At 33.0% G+C, this 22186-nt stretch overlaps 1 protein-coding gene across 2 annotated transcripts in view; it reads right to left on the bottom strand.

The window, feature by feature from the left end:
• U3-55K (U3 small nuclear riboprotein factor 55K) overlaps nt 1–22186 on the bottom strand; it is an 87086-nt gene that overhangs the window by 5253 nt on the left and 59647 nt on the right. For both annotated transcript variants that reach the window (XM_085822104.1, XM_085822105.1), the window contains 2 exons: nt 21076–21138; nt 15702–15841 (listed from right to left, as the gene is read on the bottom strand). In XM_085822104.1, the coding sequence (XP_085678230.1) occupies nt 15702–15841; nt 21076–21138 (203 nt within the window). The remainder of the gene's footprint in view (nt 1–15701; nt 15842–21075; nt 21139–22186) is intronic.

The following is a 22186-nucleotide window of genomic DNA, read 5'->3' as shown; positions in this document are numbered from 1 at the left end:
TTTGGTTCATCTCTATCCATTTCTTCCAAACATGCATAACTGGGCAAAACACTGTGTGCAGACTGTGATTGCTCAGTGCTCCACCCTCTTGCATACTGATGATGTGGCCTCGTTCGAACTCCATTAGTTGCTGGTATGGCACCTTCCGCTGGTGAAGAGGCATAGACTTCTAATTAAATGTTCACCTGACAGAAGACCATAAACAGATTTCAGTGCAACTTTACAGTCCACAAACAGCATGAGACAGCAACTCCTGACCATACAGAGACTACAACTTCTACTAATCTGCAAGGGCTATAGAACCATGCCTACTTAAGCTCTCCAGGGACTTGCAGGACTTCCTCCACTTAACCTGGTAGCAGAAAGGGAAGCCCTGGCTTTCCAGCATGAGATCGATACAGAGTTATGAGGACTTAGTCTCATTCACTCAGACTATGTATCCAGACACCAACAGTTAATAGGACATCCAGTACATATAGACTTCACAGATTATACCCCCATAACATACACATCTCCAAACAAGAACAATATTTCTATATACACAGAAGGTACCAAAAGAGGTATTGGCAATGCCTTCTGTGTTATGGAAGAAGGACATATTACCTATTCCTGGTCGAGACGATTAAACAAGAATAACACAGTCTTTCAAGCAAAACTGGTGGTAATTAAAGGTGCCATCTTATACGCATCTAACTATCTTCCTGGTACAACAACAATTTATACAGATTCAGCCTCCAGATAGCAGCAGTTAAAAGCTGAATAGTAGCAGTGACCAGGTAATTAATATCAGAAAACTGCTTCTACAACTTTCAGTAGTAAACCATCCACATCTTAAATGGGTCCCAGCCCATGTTGGGATTACAGGTAATGAGGAAGCTGACAAGTTAGCTAAAACTGTGGCTAACAACACCAACCTCAAGGAGCACCAATTAAATTTCCAATAGCTTTTTTCCAAAAACAGAACAAAGGAAAAGTTATTTCAGCAGTGGTGGCTGCGTTGCAAGAATCAGATCACAGAAAGAACATTTTAAAATTCTTTCTTAAAGTGAGCTCTGAATTAAAAATTTCTAATGGATACCTAACACAATATTTCACAGGACATGGACCTTTTCTGGTGTACCTGAACGGCTTCCATTTGCATGACACATATGTGTTCTATGTCATTGCAGGGAGACAAGAGACTCAGATTACTATCTCTGCAATTGCACTGGTGCACTTAATCAACATCTACATACCCCTGCTGGTCAGTACTGGACACAATGGGCTGACAGCATTACAAAAATAAACGCAGTACAAAGAAAAGTAGAAAAAGTAATCGTTACTTTGCGGGAATAAATGCATAGTAGCGTATGGATACGTGTTTCAAACACATTTTCCTCATAACTTATGTTTTGTACTTGATGAGTTTATGTTATTTTATTGATTGTGTACACACTCTGGAGCAAATTTCAAGCATAATATGCTGGAGACATATTACTTAAATCTTATGATACTCATAGCCTGTGTTTAAATTATTATTATTATTATTATTGCTATTTTTATTTTTATTTTTTTAATATCATCATTATTACTATTTTAATGTACATTGGTGTCTTGATTAACATACCTGGCAAAGTAGATGCAATGTAAGGCACTTAAATTCTTGCCCTGTAACAGTTCCCAAAACTTGTGTTTTCTCAAACTTATGTACTATCTGCATCTATGTCAGAATTAGGCCTTGTTTGCCCATGTATAATTACCATTAGACCCAATAAATTGTCTGCTGGAGTGACACTGAAAGATTTTCCTTGAGAAGGACAGGACAGTGGTAACCTCTGGTGGTGTTTAGTCTTTTATATACACCGAACAAGCGACCGGTTCTCATTCCACGCATGCGTAACCACTTAGTAATTATTCCTTCATGTTGTTGCAATGTTTACATTAGAACACATTCACATTTCGCATTAGAACACAATCGAGGCTATGAAGATCGTTACAGTAGTGTTTCGATTGTGTTCTAATGAAAGTGAAGTTTTTAATTGCTTCTTGTGAGTTTTAAATAAGCCTTTTCACTAAAGTTTCACTTACTTTTTAAATTCTTTGGATTATATGCTATTTTTTTTTAAGTTAAAATTTTAATTCGAAGTTTTCAATGAAGTATTTTATTATTTCACTTCATGCTTTCATTACTTTAAAGAAGCAGTTTTAGAGTATCAATTAAATTTCACCTTAAGTAATTAAATTTTGGCTTTCCATTTTTAAATCATTACAATCCAGGATTATTGGTTTCAAATTCTACTTTCAAAAATCTTAAGTTAGCTCCCTCTGTACTTTTAGCCAGGGCTGTGGATCCAGAGTAATAGCGTCAGAATCAGAGTTAGAAAGATTTTGGGGTAAAACAAGTTGGAGCTGGAGCTGCTAAAAACAAATTGACTCTGGTTTTTGTTAACTGCTGTTTTGTTGGTTTCAAATTAAACTGGACAGTTTTAATTTGAAATGAAATTAAAAGGAATTGAAAAAAAAATTGACAAACTGAGTTATTATTTTTATTTATGGACTATATACATTAATAAGCATTTAGTTATTTTCTATTTTATTGACATATTATATGACAGATCTAAAACACGGAATTTTGTTGGATGATGAACAAATTAAATAAGCAAAGAAAGCCATCTAACTAAGAATGAAATTATCTCAGAACAATTGGAGTATTCAAATCAGGAGAGTCTGCCAACATTTCAACTGAGTCTCTTCATCTTTTTCCAATGATGAATTATATTTTGAGAAATATTTGGATAGTAATGAAAAGGCTAAAGCAAAGTAAATGAAAATAAAGAATCAAGAGCCTTTAAATATAAAAATGAAAAACTACAAACAAGATTTTTACACAGTCCTTGAAAAAACAGAGAAATACGATGGCTCTTGAAAGACACCTCTTTCAGAACTTATACATACCTATCCTGAAAAGTTAAAAGAAGTAGCCCTAACAGTAACAGATCTTCCTCCTACTCAAGTTAGCGTGGAAAGACTATTCTCAGCTCTGAAGTTTATCAAATCGAGTATACAGTCCTCTATCAAAGAAGATCTTGCTGAAGCTATACTGTTTCTTGGAAATTACTAATGCCAGTTTTTCCATTTCATAATAAATGCTAATTAATATAAATAATCTGCTATGGCGTCAGTTTTTTTCTGTAGTATTTATTACTTATTTTATATTTAAAAACAATAAGCTGTAACACATGTGTATACGAGGGAGTTGGAGTCTTTAAATCCAGAAGTCATTGGAGTCAATCATTTTCTCTAATGATTCCACAGCCCTGCTTTTAGCTTAGGCTTGTTTAACCAATATTCAAATAGGAGAATTTATCAATTACAAATGCCTTACTGTAGATCTAATGCAATGCGAACTAACCCATTAGCTATTAAAAAAAAGTTTCTTTGAAAAATTTTCAACTTCTCACTTGCATTAAATGTAATTTAAAATACAGGGTGGTTATAATTAAAGCAACCCTATTCAGACCCCTCTAGAACCTGTTCTACTTATTGAACTTTGATGAAATTTGGTATATATGTTATATGGACCATGGGGAAACGATTTCTGCAATAAAAAGTAGTTCAAATTTTGACTACCTGGGGGGAAAACCATTCTTCGACATGGGCCCTTTTCACAATCTCTTTAAATGACGATATTCACGCAATGCAGCTAAGCTATTGCTGCTATTTTGATAAAACAGTTTTATCAGTAAAGCTCGATCTTTCTCATGTATGGGCATGATTAACGATGACAAAGGCATGCAGAGTGATTTTCTGACTCTAGATTTGACTAATTTGCATAAGGAATTTTTGAAAACTGCCATTTAGTGGTCAAAACTTGAACTATTTTTTTTATTGCAAAAATCTTTTCCCCATAGTCCATGTAATGGATATACCAAGCTACATCAAAATCTGATAGGCAGAACGGGTTCTACAGGGATCTAAATAGGGTCACTTTAATTATAACCACTCTGTATATAGGGCAGATTAAAAGCAATCTAAATCTTAGAACCGCAGGTCCCACAATAAAAAATTTAAGCAGCCACCAACAAAACAAGTATTTCAGCCAACCAATATTGATAAAACAATTAATAATTTTAGATACCTTGAAAATTGCACCGTTTATCCTACTTGCTTAGTAATAAATAAAACTAATACAAGTCAAAATGAAATAGAATACCTTGATTATACATACTTTGATTACTATAAAATTAAACTTTATGATAAAAGAGGGGAATTTAAAATTGAGACTATAAAATTAATTAATGAGCAGTCTAATATTAAAAGAAGAAATTAATAAAGAAGAAATTAATTTACTAAAAGACACATTAATAAAAAAATCAAATTCCTAAAAAAGTTGTTATTTATTTTCCCTTAAAAAAGCTGGTGTTAATTACCAATTTAATCTTTAATCTTTTTAAATAAAGACTGCACTATTCAAAACCTTCTAGAAGAATAATGCAGGATAAGTAAATTAAGAATTGAGATTTGTATATTATAATTAGTAAATCCCTTTCTCAAGTTTTCCAAATACAGTTTCTGGCAATTATTCTTTTAACAACAAGCTATTTTAATTTAAAAAGGTGCTAAAAAAGATGATAATTTTGCATGAAGATTATTTGTTGCTATCTTTCTATTTCCTTAACTTTTAGCCAAAAGTAATTATAAATAATTTACATCCGATTTCCACCAAAAATGGTCAAATGTAATGAACATTTTGACCATTTTTGGTTGCAACAACCCCATGCTTTCATTCGCCAAATAGTAAACACCAGAATTTCATGCCGGCAATCTTATGCATATAATATTATTTCTTTGCTTCTCGAAAAATCAGCAGTATTCTTTAGTATCAAATTTATTTGCCAAGATTGCCAGCTTGCTTTCTTTAACAAACAGAGTTACATGTTTATTAGCCAATACAGTCAAAAGTCGTTAATTCGGACTCGTCGGGACTTCGGCGATTCCGGATTATCGATTTTCCGGATTATAGATCATCAGTTTAAATCTGGTAAGATGGCATGCAAAAATTACAAAATTAAAAATATGAAACCGTAATTTATAAAATAATGAGCAATTATGATCTAAAGGGTATCCAAATTTACCAAAAAAGAAGCCGAATATTTATTTGTTTACTTTATTAAACATTTCTTTTAACGCGCGGATGCGTAAAGCATACCTTACTCATAGCCGAAATTAGAAAATTGCAACCAGAAAACTATGTGATTTGTATTCGTGATATTTATAATGACGAGGAATTTGATTTAAATCATATCAAAGACGGAGTACATCGAAATTAAATACTACATTTAGTAAGGAATTATAAGCCGACTAAAATAAAAACATCTGCCCTGAAGATAACGATAGTGTTGACAGATCAACTTCCAGTTCATTGCGCGCCGCGACGTGCCCCCCCCCCCCGCGCAGAGCAGCGTGAAATTGATAAACAGATTTCGGAACGGTTAGATAAACAAAGGATATGCTTTTATCCATTTTTTGTAGCAATTCGTTTTTTGTTTGATGGACATCGAAACATACTTTCGTTTTCTAGATCCTTTGGGAGCTCCAGCATCGAAAATTCTATTTGACATAATCGAAAGTTCAAGCTTACTTTTAGAAAATTGCTCTTACAGTCTGCAAAAAATAATAAGCCGGATCCAATTTGAAGATTAAGGAACAACGCAATTATCAACATTAACTGAAATAGATAATTAGATAATTTTAGCTTTTACCGTCCGTTATACATTAAACGCGCACGCGAAAACGTATTCTGCACTTGCGTAGATGCATATGCGCAGTCGTAAATGTCTTGCGTGCACGAGTAAAACGCCTATGCGCATGCGTCAATGCGGCGCATGCGCAGAAAGATTTTAGCTTTGAGGTCCGGATTATAGATCATTTCGGATTACGGGTGTCCGAATTAACGACTTTTGACTGTAATACTTTCTCTTTAATTCTATTAAACAGACATAATTTCTTGTTTAGTTACAAAGTTCCGCTGTTCAAGTTCTATAATTGCTGTGTCAAGAATACCGACTAATTTGTCAATCGAAATTCTTCGTTTCCAATAACCTCTGTCACTTTCTTCACTATCGGAAGCGAATTATAATGACGAGGAACTTGTTTTAAATCATATCAAAGACGGAGCACATCGAGATGAAATACTACATTTGATAAGGAATTATAAGCCAAATAAAATAAAAACAACTGCCGTGAAGATAAGGATAGTGCTGACAGATCAACTTCCAATTCATTGTGTGCCGCAGCGGTCCCCCCACCCAGCAGCGTGAAATTGATAAACAGATTTCGGACTTCGAAACATACTTTCGCTTTAGATCCTTTACATATTAACAAATATATATCGGAAATTCTATTTGATATAATAGAGAATTAAAGAGAAAGTTTAAGCTTACTTTTATAAAATTGCTCTAACAGTCTGCAAAAAATAATAAGCCGGATCCAATTCGAAGATTAAGGAACAATGCAATCTGCAACATTAACTGAATTAGATAATTTTAGCTTAGCTTACACAGTCCGTTATACATTAAACGCGCATGCGTAAACGTTTTATGAGCATGCGCACAAGCATATTCGCAGCTGTAAAGGTCTTACGCGTGCATGTAAACGCCTATGCGCATGCGTCAACGCGATGCATGCGCAGAAAGTTTGTAGCTTTGAGGTCTGGATTATAGATCATTCCAGATTATGGGTGTCCGAATTAACGACTTTCGACTGTATACTGTTTTTTAATATGTACGAGTTGTTGGCAGTGGTGATAAAGGCAAAGCATGCTTTGCTTCCCTTAAAATAAAGCTAAGACTAAACTAAATAAAATCCTTGCTTTATTCCGTAAATAAAATAAAAGAGCTAACACTTTAGCCTTTACATTTAAAATCATTTAGTGAAAGCAAAGTAGCATTATGCTAACTCATAATAACACAAGAGAACAAGAACACCAAAAACAATTTCGGCGATACCGGCGTACATATATATTATATTCGGCCAACCCGCCGATCTTGACGTCATCGGCCAATCAGCGGCAACCACGTTAGCTTACCGCCGATCGACCTCCGATCAAAATTTGCATGTGGAAAACTAAAGCCAACAAACGGCCCTCTTTTCCCCATGCAAAGACAAAAACAAAACTTTCACAGAAGTTCATAGTTCAGTTCTATTATACAAAAATACTTATTGTCTTTAAACACTGAAAACATCTAAACAAAACTTTCTTAAATTAACAGCAGTCACTGCTTTTGTAAATAAGTCGACAGTATTTAATTTACTGGTGATAAATTCAAGGTCAAACACTCCATCATTTACTAGTCTTCTAACAAAGTGATATTTTACGTCTATGTGCTTAGTTCGGCGATTTTCTATTGGCGATCTAGAAAAATCAATGGCAGACTTGTTATCACAAAATAGTTTACACTCTCTTAAATTAAACTTTAAAATTTCATCTTGTAAGACATTTTTCGTCCACATTAATTCCTTCGCTGCTTCAGATAAGGCGATATACTCCGCTTCCATGGTTGATAAACTTACACATTTTTGTTTAACAGTTTTCCAGATTACCGGTACTTCATCTAAATATAATATAAATCCTCCCATGGACACGCGGTCATCTCTATTACTTGCATAATCAGCATCTGACTAACAATGTAAATTTAGATGTTTAATCTTTGATAAGTTTAACTTATATAATTTAGTACTATTGAGATAACCAAGCAATTTCAGCAATGCTTCCCAATGCCTAATTCCAGGATTCTCCTGAAATTGTGATAAGATATTCACTGCATATGTAATATCAGGCCTTGTCCTGTTAGCTACAAAACCTAAACATCCTAACAGATTTCTAAAGGGTAATGTATGCATTTCCGTAATTTCTGCACTTCTAGATGGACAATCTAATTTTGTAAGAATAGTGCCCTTAGCTATGGGAAGTGAAGTTATTGGTATCTGGAAATGTTTAAATTTTTCAAAAATTTCTTCGATATATTTTTGCTGATGTATAAAAAACCCATTTTCATTCTCTAAGAATTCAATTCCAAGTAACGTTTTAGTTTTGCCTAATACTTTAAGATCAAAAAACTTACTCAGTTGTGAAATTACTTTATCTATACTATATTGATCTTTACTAAAAATCACCATATCATCTACATATAACAAGATAATTAATTACATTTGAACCCTTATAAACACAATTACACCATTGTATTTTCTTAAAATGTAGATTTTCTAAAGTACTTTCAAATTCACAAAACCATTCACGGCCGCTTTGATGTAGACCGTAAATGGCCTTGTGTAATAAACACACTTTATTTTTCTCTTCGATAAATCCCTCTGGTTGGGTCATATATAATTTCTCATTTAGGTTTGCATATAAATATGCGTTCTTTACATCTAACTGACAATTAGTCCATCCATATAAACATACCAGTATAGTGAAAAATATTCTTATGATTGAAAAATTTACTACAGGACTGTAAACGTCATCAAAATCTTCACCCCTTTTCTGCCTGAATCCCTGTGCTACTAAGCGTGCTTTGTATCTAACCACTTGATTCTTTTCATTTCTTTTTAGCGTATAGACCCATTTGTTTCCTATTATAGTTTTATTTTCTGGCTTTTCGACTAATTCCCAAACCTTTCTTTTCTTTATTGTGTCGATTTCTTCTTTCATTGCCTTATCCCATTCTTCGGCAATTACTGATTCTCGTGCTTCTTTAAAATTTTGTGGGATAACTATTTCTACGGAATTTGCCTCTTCAGACGCAGAACTAGTCTCCTGTTCCACGAAATTAACTTTCCCCGAGTATTCGGTTTTTCCACTAAAATCGAACTTATCTTTTTCATATTTAATATTTCTTGCCTCACAATACTTTTCAATATCATTATAGGATTTAAAACGGGTGTCTGTTCCCTCTACATAATAATGTATGTCTGTACGTGTTCCATCTGGCCTTTTAACTGCTTTTCTTTGCCAGTTTAAGTCTGATACTTCTTTCGGAGTAGATTTGTCATCTGACAACTTTATTTCTTCTCTAGAAATTTCCTGTTCTTCATCTGATTCTACTAATAGCTCAGATTCCTCTAGTCTTTTAAATTTAGGTTTTGATTTCTGTTCCAGGATGCCATTTGCTGCATACAGTTTTTCATCGAACTTCACATTACAGGTTTCTGTTAATTTGCGTTCTTCTGGCAGCCATATCCTATAACCTCTAGTTTCCTTCGCATATCCTACCATGATTCCTTCTTTGCACCTCATTTCTAATTTATTCCTAATCTGTTTTGGCACGCCAACATAGGCTTTACAACCAAATACTTTAAAATAAACAACACTGGGTTTTCTATTTAGGAACTTTTCATAAGGGGTTCGGTTGCTTTTATGACATACTCTGTTCCACGTATGTACGAAACAGCCAAGAGCTTCTGCCCACCATTCTTTTCCCATTTTACTGTCATTAAGCATAGCTTTAACTGTGTCTAATGCCGTTCGGTTAAAACGTTCACACACACCGTTCTCTTCTGGGGTGTACGCGTTCGTGCGTTCAACACTAATTCCATTTTCGGCTAAGTACCCTTCGAATTGCCTATTACAGAATTCCCCACCATTATCAGTGCGTATACTTATTAATTTTCTATTTGTCAGTCTTTCCATTTGCCTATGATAATTCTTAAAGTTGTAGAACGATTCGTTTTTATTTTTCATACAATACATTGTTACTAATCCACTATAGTCATCTATAATAGCAAGAAAATATTTACTCCCACCCTTAGATGGAACTGGTAGTGGGCCACAAACGTCTAAATAAACCAACTGCAATGGTTTATCCGATCTCTTCGGAACAGATTTAAAAGTTATTCTACTAGATTTAGCAATAATACACGATTTACACCTCTCTATTGGTTTTTCAATTTCTGGTAACCCTTTCACGCTTTGATTCTTACTAGTTTTCTCAATATAATCAAAATTTACGTGGCTAAATCTCCGATGCCATAGCATTGCATCGTCTATTTTATTTAACTTTCCAATTTCTGTACCGTAACCAGCTTCCCTTTTACCTGTTGCATATCTAAATGGTTTTACGTGATAAAGTCCGTCATATCGTTTAACGTAGCATAATCTATCTCAATTATTAAAGTATATCCACATCTTCCCTTTTGAAATTACAAAATGAGCACCAGCCTTTTCTAAACTTGCTCCCGATAATAAATTTCTTCTTAGATTTGGATTATATAACACATTATCTAACTCAATCCAATTTATTCGATTGCTTACTTTTACTGCAAATTTGACAGTACCCTTTCCTAGTACTTTGCTTTCACAATTTCCTACAGCTAAAGACATACGTATATCGTTTATTTCTTCGAAATTTGTCATTAAATTTCTATTATTACAGAAATGAGTTGTAGCTGCAGTATCTACGACCCAATTAAATTTATCTGCGTTACCTCCTTTATCTGTAGTTGTTACATAATTTTCTACTAACATTAATTCTTTATCTTTAAACTGTCCATTTTTATCGTCTATTTTAAACTTCTGATTTTTACTTACATTTTCTTTACATTGAGCAATTAAGTGCCCAAATTTATGACATCTGAAACAAGGTCCTATTCTCATATTCCCCATTTTTTGCTTAGATTTAGTTTTGTTTTCAACTTTATCTTTCCCTGAGTTTAAACTAATAGTATTAAACACGCTTACCTTGCTGTCTTCTAAATCGGCAATTACCTGGCGAAGTCAGCTTTCTTCCCTTACCAGCTCTTCAGCAATTCTTTCCAGCGTAAAATCTTCATCCTTCCACCTATATATCAACTGTACAATGCCGGAGTATTCTTGGGGTAATCTCCTTATTGCCTGAAATCCTTTAAAAAGATCTGCCAAGTTGTGACCAGATTCAGCCAACTTCTTTGCAGTCATTCTTATTCTTGCAATGAATAATCCTATTTCTTCATTTGGCGTATATCTAATACTAAAAAATTCATCCAGTAACTGAATTATCCTTGCTCTTGTTTTGGGTTCGAATTGCTTCTGTAGAACTTCCCACGCTTCTTTACCACTTGAACATTCTTGTATCAGCGGTCTGAACTCAGCTTTAATTCCGTAATATAATGTAGTGAAGGCTCTGTTCTCCCTCAGTGTAAAATCCTGCTTTTCACGCTTTGTTGCACTTTTATCTAATTCTTCTTCTTTGTCCTCTATGAAGCTCCAACAATTTCTATCCAGTAACAGCATTTTCATGTCGACTTTCCATCGATCCCAGTTGTCATGGTTTAACAACTCAAAACCTTCAGGTAGTAATGACATCTTCAATTAAGTGTGAGCACAACGACTTAAACAAACTTCTAAGACAGGTCAGCTTTTTTTCGTGGATAACGGCCCTCTTCACCTACATTCCTTCAAAGCTGAGTTGAACTGGATGACTGATTAGCTGTTGACGCTGGGCCCATAACCCTGTTGGCAGTGGTGATAAAGGCAAAGCATGTTTTGCTTCCCTTAAAATAAAGCTAAGACTAAACTAAATAAAATCCTTGCTTTATTCCGTAAATAAAATAAAAGAGCTAACACTTTAGCCTTTACATTTAAAATCATTTAGTGAAAGCAAAGTAGCATTATCTAACTCATAATAACACAAGAGAACAAGAACACCAAAAACAATTTCGGCGATACCGGCGTACATATATATTATATTCGGCCAACCCGCCGATCTTGACGTCATCGGCCAATCAGCGGCAACCACGTTAGCTTACCGCCGATCGACCTCCGATCAAAATTTGCATGTGGAAAACTAAAGCCAACACGAGTAAGTATTTAGTTGAAGATTTTTAGCCAAAAATGGCCACTTTTGATTGTACAACTACAGTCAAAAGTCGTTAATTCGGACACCCGTAATCCGAAATGATCTATAATCCGGACCTCAAAGCTAAAATCTTTCTGCGCATGCGCCGCATTGACGCATGCGCATAGGCGTTTTACTCGTGCGCGCAAGACATTTACGACTGCGCATATGCATCTGCGCAAGTGCAGAATACGTTTTCGCGTGCGCGTTTAATGTATAACGGACGGTAAAAGCTAAAATTATCTAATTATCTATTTCAGTTAATGTTGATAATTGCGTTGTTCCTTAATCTTCAAATTGGATCCGGCTTATTATTTTTTGCAGACTGTAAGAGCAATTTTATAAAAGTAAGCTTGAACTTTCGATTATGTCAAATAGAATTTCCGATGCTGGAGCTCCCAAAGGATCTAGAAAACGAAAGTATGTTTCGATGTCCATCAAACAAAAAACGAATTGCTACAAAAAATGGATAAAAGCATATCCTTTGTTTATCTAACCGTTCCGAAATCTGTTTATCAATTTCACGCTGCTCTGCGCGGGGGGGGGGGCACGTCGCGGCGCGCAATGAACTGGAAGTTGATCTGTCAACACTATCGTTATCTTCAGGGCAGATGTTTTTATTTTAGTCGGCTTATAATTCCTTACTAAATGTAGTATTTAATTTCGATGTACTCCGTCTTTGATATGATTTAAATCAAATTCCTCGTCATTATAAATATCACGAATACAAATCACATAGTTTTCTGGTTGCAATTTTCTAATTTCGGCTATGAGTAAGGTATGCTTTACGCATCCGCGCGTTAAAAGAAATGTTTAATAAAGTAAACAAATAAATATTAAGCTTCTTTTTTGGTAAATTTGGATACCCTTTAGATCATAATTGCTCATTATTTTATAAATTACGGTTTCATATTTTTAATTTTATAATTTCTGCATGCCATCTTACCAGATTTAAACTGATGATCTATAATCCGGAAAAATCGATAATCCGGAATCGCCGAAGTCCCGACGAGTCCGGATTAAAGACTTTTGACTGTATACTAAACTGCAAGCAAAAAGTCCAGTTCCTAATTTTCTTGCCATCATTATTCATAAAAAATGTTAACTGGAAATGGTTATTTTGTAACTCTTAAGCACTTTTTAATTTAATTTTTAGATCTAAATTTAGAAAAAAGGGATACTACAATAAGTAGCAATTTTTTGAAGTCATTAAATGGCTTATTTTGTAATTATTTGTAACAACATGATGTGACTTTCATCTAGATTCATGAATTGTATTTCAAGTTGTACTTTGTACTCCTATTTTTATTTAAATTTACTTCATTTTTGAAAATTTTCTTTTACTTATTGCAAATAATTTTAAATTTGGAAAACTGATTTAACATAAGGATATTTTTCTGAATTAATTAGATAATATAAAAAAAATTAAGTACATATTTTCTCTCATATAGTCTAGATGTTCAGAAATGTTAATCTGTATTTCTTAATTATTGAAAGATCTGATGAAAAAAGGCTAATACCCTCTCATGATATTATCCTTGTGTCATTAAATCATCTATAATTAATTTTTTTTCTCAATTTTGCATGTACTTCTAATAAAGTTTAAGAATTTTAACTTTTTGTAAATAAAAAATATATATATATCCCATTAACTAAACTTACAATAGTTATTTCACACAGCATTATTTCCATAAAATAATCTGGGTTTAATAATCTATAATTTTATAAATTATTACACATATAACAATTTATAATATATATACATATATATACAATTGTGTGCAGAATTAAGAGAATTTGCAAATTACGTCTATTTTTATAAAAAGTATGAAACCAAAAGTACTAATAATGCTACTGAAGAATTATGCAAATATTCAGAGTTGAATACATAAGAGTACATATGCATGTCTGGGGAGCTGTGATAGTGGATATAAGCACGAGAGGGTTTTTTTTTTTTTTTTTTTTTTTTTTTACTTCTTTATGACTTTCCCCTTATTTCTTGCAAGAGTTAGGTAAATTTTAAAAGGTGTCAGGTAAAATGAGTATGCATGAATGTATCGATGATGGAATTAGATGGAGAAATGTTGGTAGATTAGAAGCAGACCAACCACAAGCGCAGATGGCTACTGAGGTCAATGTAACGCTCTATGTAGTCTGCAATTTGTGGAAACAATTTCAGGAATTGGATCCATATCGAGAAGATAATCATTATTTGGCCCTTTCGTCAAATGACACATAAATGTACAGCTTCACAGTTTTTGTGTGAGCTGTATGCTGCTGTTAGAACCCAAGTTTCACAGTCATTACAAATTCATTTCATTACATTACAATTTCTGTTGCAAATATAAAGGGGTATTTTTTGGATCTAGGTTTTGAATATGAGAATTTTAACACAGAATTACACCAAATATTTGCCCAAAGACTTCATGAGATAGGGTTGTATGCCAGAAGACCCACTGTTTGCATGCACATGTATCTTGTTTACTACAGTATACAAGAGAGAGCATTTAGCATGGTGATGATAATATGAGCCTTGGACCAGACTTCAGTGGAGCACCTTGCCTTTCACAGATGAGTCAAGATTCAGCCTAGACATTGATTCTCTGCATACATGTACGGATCTCAGCTTACAAGTGGGATAATTATGGTGGTGGACATGTAATGGTTTGGGCAGGCATGTTGAATGCCCACACCCCTGCATGTGTTTGACAAAGATTCCCTGACTGCCATAATATATAGAAAAGAAATTTTAGAGGCCTATGTTCAACTTTTCAGGGGTGCAGTTAGTCCTAGGTTTCTCTTAATGGATGACAATGCTCATCCACATAGAGCTCAGCTAATTGATGATTACCTGGAAAGAGAGCAAATTTGCTGCATGGCTTGACCATCCAGATCTCCTGAACTTAACCCTGTGATCAATTAAATGTGAGAGAAATCTCATAAAGAATATATCATTTTTCCATATCCATTACAGAAATAAAATGATGAAAATGTGTTATAAAAATTATTAGAATCAATATTCCTACTCAAGTTTAAATACTATCTAAACATAACCCCAACACACATGTACCAACTGGATTAACTGATTTACAGAATAGAATAAAAAAGGTTAAATCATGTAAGTGAGATAAAATCCTTCGAACTCTTAGAGTACACCCCACTAGAATGATTTTCCACCTAACAACCCTGATGAATGAGTGAAGCATTTTAGCAGAATACCTACCAGAGTCTCATAAGTAGTAGTCAAAATTAAATGATGAATTTTGATTATACTAAACAGAAATAATTATATTATTCAATTATTAATAAATCAGTAATATTATAGATGTTACCATATCAAATTCATCTCTAGCACATATCTCCCTTTTTGTTTCAAAATTTTCCTAGAAGTCTGTTCGTAGTAGCTCTTACAGAAAAATGAAGTGACATGAATGAAAATTACAAAATCTTGCTTTATAACAATTCATTATATAACTATAAAAATATATAAAGTGTATGAATATGGATAATAATACTGAAAAAGAAAATTCAAAAGAAATAAAGGCTACTTTAAAATAAAACAACAATATTAATTAAGTATATAAACCATAACATTTAGGTTTGGTTCGGGTTTATTTAATTATGGCAAAGCACACTAGGGCTATCTGCCTAAGGGGAGGGATGCCTTTGTGGAGGACTTTCTAAGGGAAACTGACTCGCATACACGTTACACATAGGGAAAACCATGAAAACGTACATGCAGCCAGTCCTTTCGCGGGATTCGAACCCCGGACCGAACTACCAGTGTTCAGCGACTTTATGGCTCGGCCACTGGTGGGCCTCCATAACATTTAGAAAATGCATGCAAATTACCAGAGGCCAGAAGATCTGTATTTTTTAAGGCACACAATGAAACAATCCAGTTGTCTTGCTCAGTTTCTGGGTCACATCCATGTGCTTCACTGATTTTAAACAATGGTTTCTTTTTATGAATACTCCATAAGAGTAAAGAACTAAAAAAATAAATAAATAAAATGAATAAAACTTTAAAAAAATACATTTATTAAATGCTTACCTGTACAAATCTGTATAATCAAATATTTACAATCCATTTCCCTACACTGTAGCATAACTAATTATATAACATTACAAACATAATTTTACAACACTGCATTACTCTGCTGAAATGAAGTAAAGAAGTTCATAAAAACTATCTTTTTTTAAATTTTTTTTAAACTGAAACAAATATTTAGATAATCAATAAAAGACAACTTTCTCAATAGATTTTCTAATATTTTGAAATATTTAAAACCAGCAAATTAGACTGAAATTTCAATTTTCAAAATTCTTTTGAGCTTAATTTTTTCTTAAAAATTTTTACTTAATTTACTCAACAATAAAACCATTTGCATTATCCGCATATACATGGATATTACTTGGTCATTATCAAAAGACAACTAGGGGAAGGGCAGTCAGCCTTTTAATAGCTCTTCAGTATTTAGTTATAGTTTATAAATATTTGTTGTTTAATTTATAAAACAAGTTAAAAGATAATTCAAATTATCAAATTATTATATATATATATATATATATATATATATATATACAGTACAAAGTCTGAGATCCAGACTTGTTGTGACTTCGGGAATTCCGGATTTGGGATTTTTTTCGTTATTAGATCATCAGTTTAAATCTAGTAAGATAGCATGTAGAAATTATAAAATTAAAAATATGAAATCGTGTTTTATGAAATAATAAAGCATTTATAATCTAAAGGGTATCACAATTTACAAAAAAGAAAAGAAAAAAAAAGCTTATTATTTATTTGTTTACTTTATTAAACATTTTTTCAATGTAAGTTGTTTAAGTTGCTTCGTTTTTTGTGCTAATACTTTCTCTTTAATTCTATAAACAGACATAATTTCTTGTTCAGTTACAAAGTTCCACTGTTCAAGTCCTGTAATTGCTGTGTCGAGAATACCGACTAACTTGTCAATCAAAATTTTTTCATTTTCAATAACCTCTGTCACTTTCTTCACTAATGGATTTCTTCTTTTTCTGGATCTAGAGCCATACTACAGATTTCACCATCCGTTCGTTAACTGATTGATGATTGGAGCATTGTCGTCGCAATGAAAAACTTCTGTTATATCATCTTCATTTATTACCACTTCTCCACACATTTCTTTACAAAATCCAATAACTGGAAAATTTCATCTTTAGTTTGCGATGTCCGAAAACCTTCAAAGTCGCGGCTATCATCTTTATCATCCTCACCATGAAATATGGTAGCTGGCCATAAATTATGCCAAGCATTTTTTAACGTATCTGGAGACACATCCTCCCACGATCTTGCGATGCTCCACACAACAGATTTTATGCTAAAAAATTTCAAAAAGTCTTGAATAGTCTTGCCATGGTTCAAGAAATTTTACATAGACTTTAAAAATGCTACTTTATATTTGCATTTCAGCACGTGCACTATTCCCATATCCATAGGCAGAATGGTAGATGTACAATTTGGAGGGAAGAATAATATGGATACATTATCTTTCACTAAAACTGTCAAGTGAAGTATGCGCCGAACAGTTGTCAACAATCGGGACTATTTTGGGGTCATAAGGTAAACCAACCGAATTCAAATGTCGCCGAGCCTTGGGTATAAAATGATTTTCAAACCAATCATTCATTAACGCTTGTGTCACCCATGCCCTTTTATTTGCACGATATATAACGGGAAAAATCGATACTCCTTTAAATGCTCGAGGTCATACATGTTTTCCGTTTACTAAAAGTTTGCACTTAAACGTTCCTGCAGCATTTGCACATGCTAAAATTGTTAGTCTCGCTTTGGAATCTTTGACACCACTTGGAGCCTTTTCTGTAGAGGTTGCCAAGGTATTTCGCGGTACATATTGAAAGAAAAGAACAGTTTCATCAGTGTTGTAAATTTGTTCTGGAGATAATTGTTTACTAGTAATGAGTTCAATGAATTCATCTGCAAATTGTTCAGCAGCTTCAGTATCAGCTGAAGCTTTTTCACCTGAAATTTTTAATTGTCTTATACCATGGCGATTTTTTAATTTGGTTAACCAACCTGTTGAATATGTGCACTCATTTCTTCATGAAATATTTTGGCTTGAGCCTTTAGCATTGAACACGTCAATGGCATACCCTCGCTGCTACGGTGTCTGACCCATTCAATCATCACTTTGTCGTGATCGTCACTTTTAGCATAACAAACCCTTTTTCTGTTATTTATTGCAAGTGGGGTGTCGGAATTTACAAAAAGTTCCTTTTTCTTTTTGCTTATGTCATATACAGTTGACTTTCCAATGTCATACTCCTCGCATAATTTTGAGACAGACATGCCTTTATCCATTTTTTGCAGCAATTCCACTTTTTGTTTGATGGACATTGAAACATGCTTTCACTTTGTAGATACTTTGGCAGCTCTAGAACTGGAAACTCTTTTTGACATAATCGAAAGTTCAAGCTTAATTTTTATAAAATTGGTCCAACAGTCTGCAAAATATAATATGCCAGATCCAATTAGAAGATTAGGAACAGCGCAATCTGCAACATTAACTGAAATGTCTTAGAATCAGTAAAGATAATTTTAGCCTAGCTTATACCATCCATTATTCTTTAAACGTACATGCATAAAGCATACAAAAAAAGTTTGTGGCTTTGAGGTCCGGATTATAGATCATTCTGGATAATGGATGTCTGGATTATGGACTTTCTACTGTATACCTTTATCCATTTTTTGCAGCAATTCCAGTTTTTGTTTAACGAATATCGAAACATGCTGTTGCTTTGTCGACCCTGTTGCAGCTACAGAATTATTTCAGCATAATCAAAAGTTCCAACTTTAATATTTAATAAAAATGCTTAATAATAACAGCCTGAAAAAAAAAAAAAAAAAAAAAAAAAAATGAGCTGGATGAGAAAGTTAAGGAACAGCACAATCCACTATATTAACTGAAATTGCTTGGAATCAATAAAGTATAATTTTAGCCTAGCTTAATAGCGCCCACTATACATTATTGGCTATGTATCATGAGATTGGCGACAGAAGACAAGTTGTTCCGCTAAATTTTGTCTTGCTTCTATCACATACTGTGACATTTAAGCTTGGATAGTATTAGTTATTTATTATATTTACGTCTGTTTCTTGCACATGCTTAAGGCTTAGCTGAGTCCTGAATAAATAAATTTCCACATATATTTAAAGCTTAGGCATGGAGCTAGATATTTTACCGCCTGATGTAGTCTCTGCGGGTCCTAAATTCTGCGCTAAGCGCCTCCCTAAGTTCTAAATTTTTGCCGTTCATAAATTTCAGGTTCCCGTACTTTCCCTAAATTCTCAAAATTTTGTCATCCCTTAATTTTGTTACTTGGTGCTTCACTAAATTCCAAAAATTCTGTCTTCCCTAAATTCAGCAATACGAACTCTGGCACTGGTTCTGGGTTTATGTGAAAACAGATCAGTTATTCTTAATTCAATCAGCACTAAATGTAAGCTTTTAGTTTATGAGTATCACAAATAAAATCTATTTTTAGCATATGGAAAGAAATGTTTGTTAAATTTTTCCTCATCATCCCCCGCAGAGCAGCGTGAAATTAATAAACAGATTTCGGAATGGTTAGAGAAACATAGGATATGCTTTTATCCATTTTTTGCAATTCCACTTTTTGTTTGATGGACATGGAAACATACTTTTGCTTAGATCCTTCGGCAGCTCCAGCATCGGAAATTCTATTTCGCATAATCGAAAGTTCAAGCTTACTCTTATAAAATTGCTCTAACAGTCTGCAAAAAAATAATAAGCCGGATCCAATTCGAAGATTAAGGAACAATGCAATCTGCAACATTAACTGAAATAGATAATTTTAGCTTAGCTTATACCGTCCGTTATACATTAAACACGCATGCGTAAATGTATTATGCGCATGCGTAAACACCTATGCATTGACGTGAATGCATTATGCATTGACGCATATGCAGAAAGTTTGTAGCTTTGAAGTCTGGATTATAGATTATTCCGGATTATGGGTGTCTGGATTAACGACTTTTGACTGTATAATGGACGTCTGGATCTCGGACTTTGTACAATATATATATATATATATAAGTTTTGGAAAGGAGGGGAGAATGATCTTCTAGCAATGATGAAAGGGGTGCATCGGACTAAGAAGGTTAAGAACCACTGGATATAGACATTCTAAAACTAAGTTCACATTATTATTGATCAAAATTATGGGCATAAGCTTAATAATACCGTTATTCACATCCAGTAGTTTATCTATAATTTTAGTCATTTACTGCATCACCAAAAGAAAAATAACAAATAAATCTCAAGAAATAATAATAACAGCATTAGGCAACAATTTGAAAAAGATAATTATCCTCCTAAAATACTGATTTTACTCACTACATTACATTACATTGCAATTTCTGTTTCAAATATAAAAGCATATTTTTTGGATTTATCACAAACAATTCGCAAGAGAAAAGCCAGGTTTTGAATATGAGAATTCTAACACGTAATTATACAAAAATCAGTTGCACTTGGACTGTAAAAAAATTACAGTAATTCAAAACCAGTGAAAGGTATTAGTTTTTAAAGAAAACAACTGAAAATTATAATGGTTGGTTTAAATTCCAATGGAAAACATTTGCATAATTCAATAGGTAAAATTTAAGTTGAACATTTTAATTTACTTTTTTTTAATCTTCGAATGTACAATAAATGAGGATAAAAAATTCCATTGCCTTCTTATTGCAAATGCTATAAACAAATATATACTTTTTGAATGTAAAGTATTAATTCAATGTCATTCACAAGAAGAGAAAAATAATAATAAGCAATACAGTACACATGCACACTGTCCAGAGATTACAGGACAGTAGTTTGTGAAGAATTATAACCAAAATTTGAATTGGCCTCGAATTTTCATTTGTGTCAGTAGCAGGAAGCCTTTTTCTCATTTTCTCTTCCTCAATCTTATTGAATATCTTTAAACTTAAGTGTTTGTTCAGAACTGTTATTAAACTTATGTGTTTGTTCTAGAACTGTTATGTTTACTTTAAAAAGTTATAATTGCTTGCAACCATTCAATCTTATAGTAGTAAAATAAAGGTTATTTAAAGATAACACAACTATTTCTTATATAAATATACAAATGACAAAACTGTTTAGCTTAAAATATTTACAATTACTTATTTTAAATATCAGCTTACCCATCATCTCCTCCAGACACAAAACTTTGATAATTAGAGACACAGACACAATCTAAAGATGCACTAAGAAAAGAAAACTATTAACATTGTGCATAAAAACATCATTATTCAGTAATAGATAAAATTTGAAATAGCCATATATTCTATATTAATTATGTGATATTAGTAAATGGCGTTTATTTAATTATAACTGATCCTGAATTGTAAAAAATCAGCAAATTTTTTATGTACAGAATTCCAAAAATCCAGACTAACCGAGATCATTTAAATATATATTTAATGTAATGCACATACAGATTTTTTGGGGGGTATGTGTGAGTGTGCATGTGCACATCTAGAGCATTTTATTTTAACAAAGCTTATAAATCAGAAAAAGTAAAAGGAAAAATACTTTTAATTCCTTAATAACAATGTATAAAATACACTTGCCTACACATACAATGGAACTCTGAAATAAAACACAGAAATTATTTTTTCATTCTATAATGTCTAGAATGAATCATGTAAGACTAATCAAATAGAATATTCTTTAATGTGCAACAAACAGGAGCATAGAATTTTGATAAATCAGAAGTAGCACATTTTTTAAATTATAATAGCATATAACAAAAATGAATATGTATGTATTTCGCCACTGACCATGACAGTTGGCAGAAATTCTCCTAAATCTGTGCCAATCATACAGTTTGAAGGAACAAATCACTGTTTAGTCAACAGATGCTAGTTAAGCACATAACAAATTATAGCATACAGTCAACAGATGCTAGTTAAGCACATAACAAATTATAGCATACAGTCAACAGATCCAAGTTATACCATACAGCAGGTTATAGCTACTTTAGTCAAAAGATGTAAGTTACAGCATATAAAAAAGCAGATACAGTTTATAAAAAAACATTAATAATTATGAGCTCAGATTTCTACCAATCATTCAAATGGAAGTTTGGAACAGATCACTTTTTATTTATTTAGATAATGATGATGTAATACTTAAGAAACTAGCTGAGGTTACATAAAACCGAAGCAAAGATCTGTGAATATTTTGACATTATATCATGATGACATTTATCTATCACTGATGCTAAATCATACTGTTACACAACAGATTTTG

Source organism: Stegodyphus dumicola, chromosome 8 (assembly GCF_044657685.1).
Source record: "Stegodyphus dumicola isolate Sdum_Otavi_A_Nest chromosome 8, ASM4465768v1".
Taxonomy (NCBI): Eukaryota; Metazoa; Arthropoda; class Arachnida; order Araneae; family Eresidae; genus Stegodyphus; species Stegodyphus dumicola.
The sequence above is the reverse complement of the archived record's forward strand: the minus strand, read 5'-3'. Positions and strand labels throughout refer to the sequence as shown.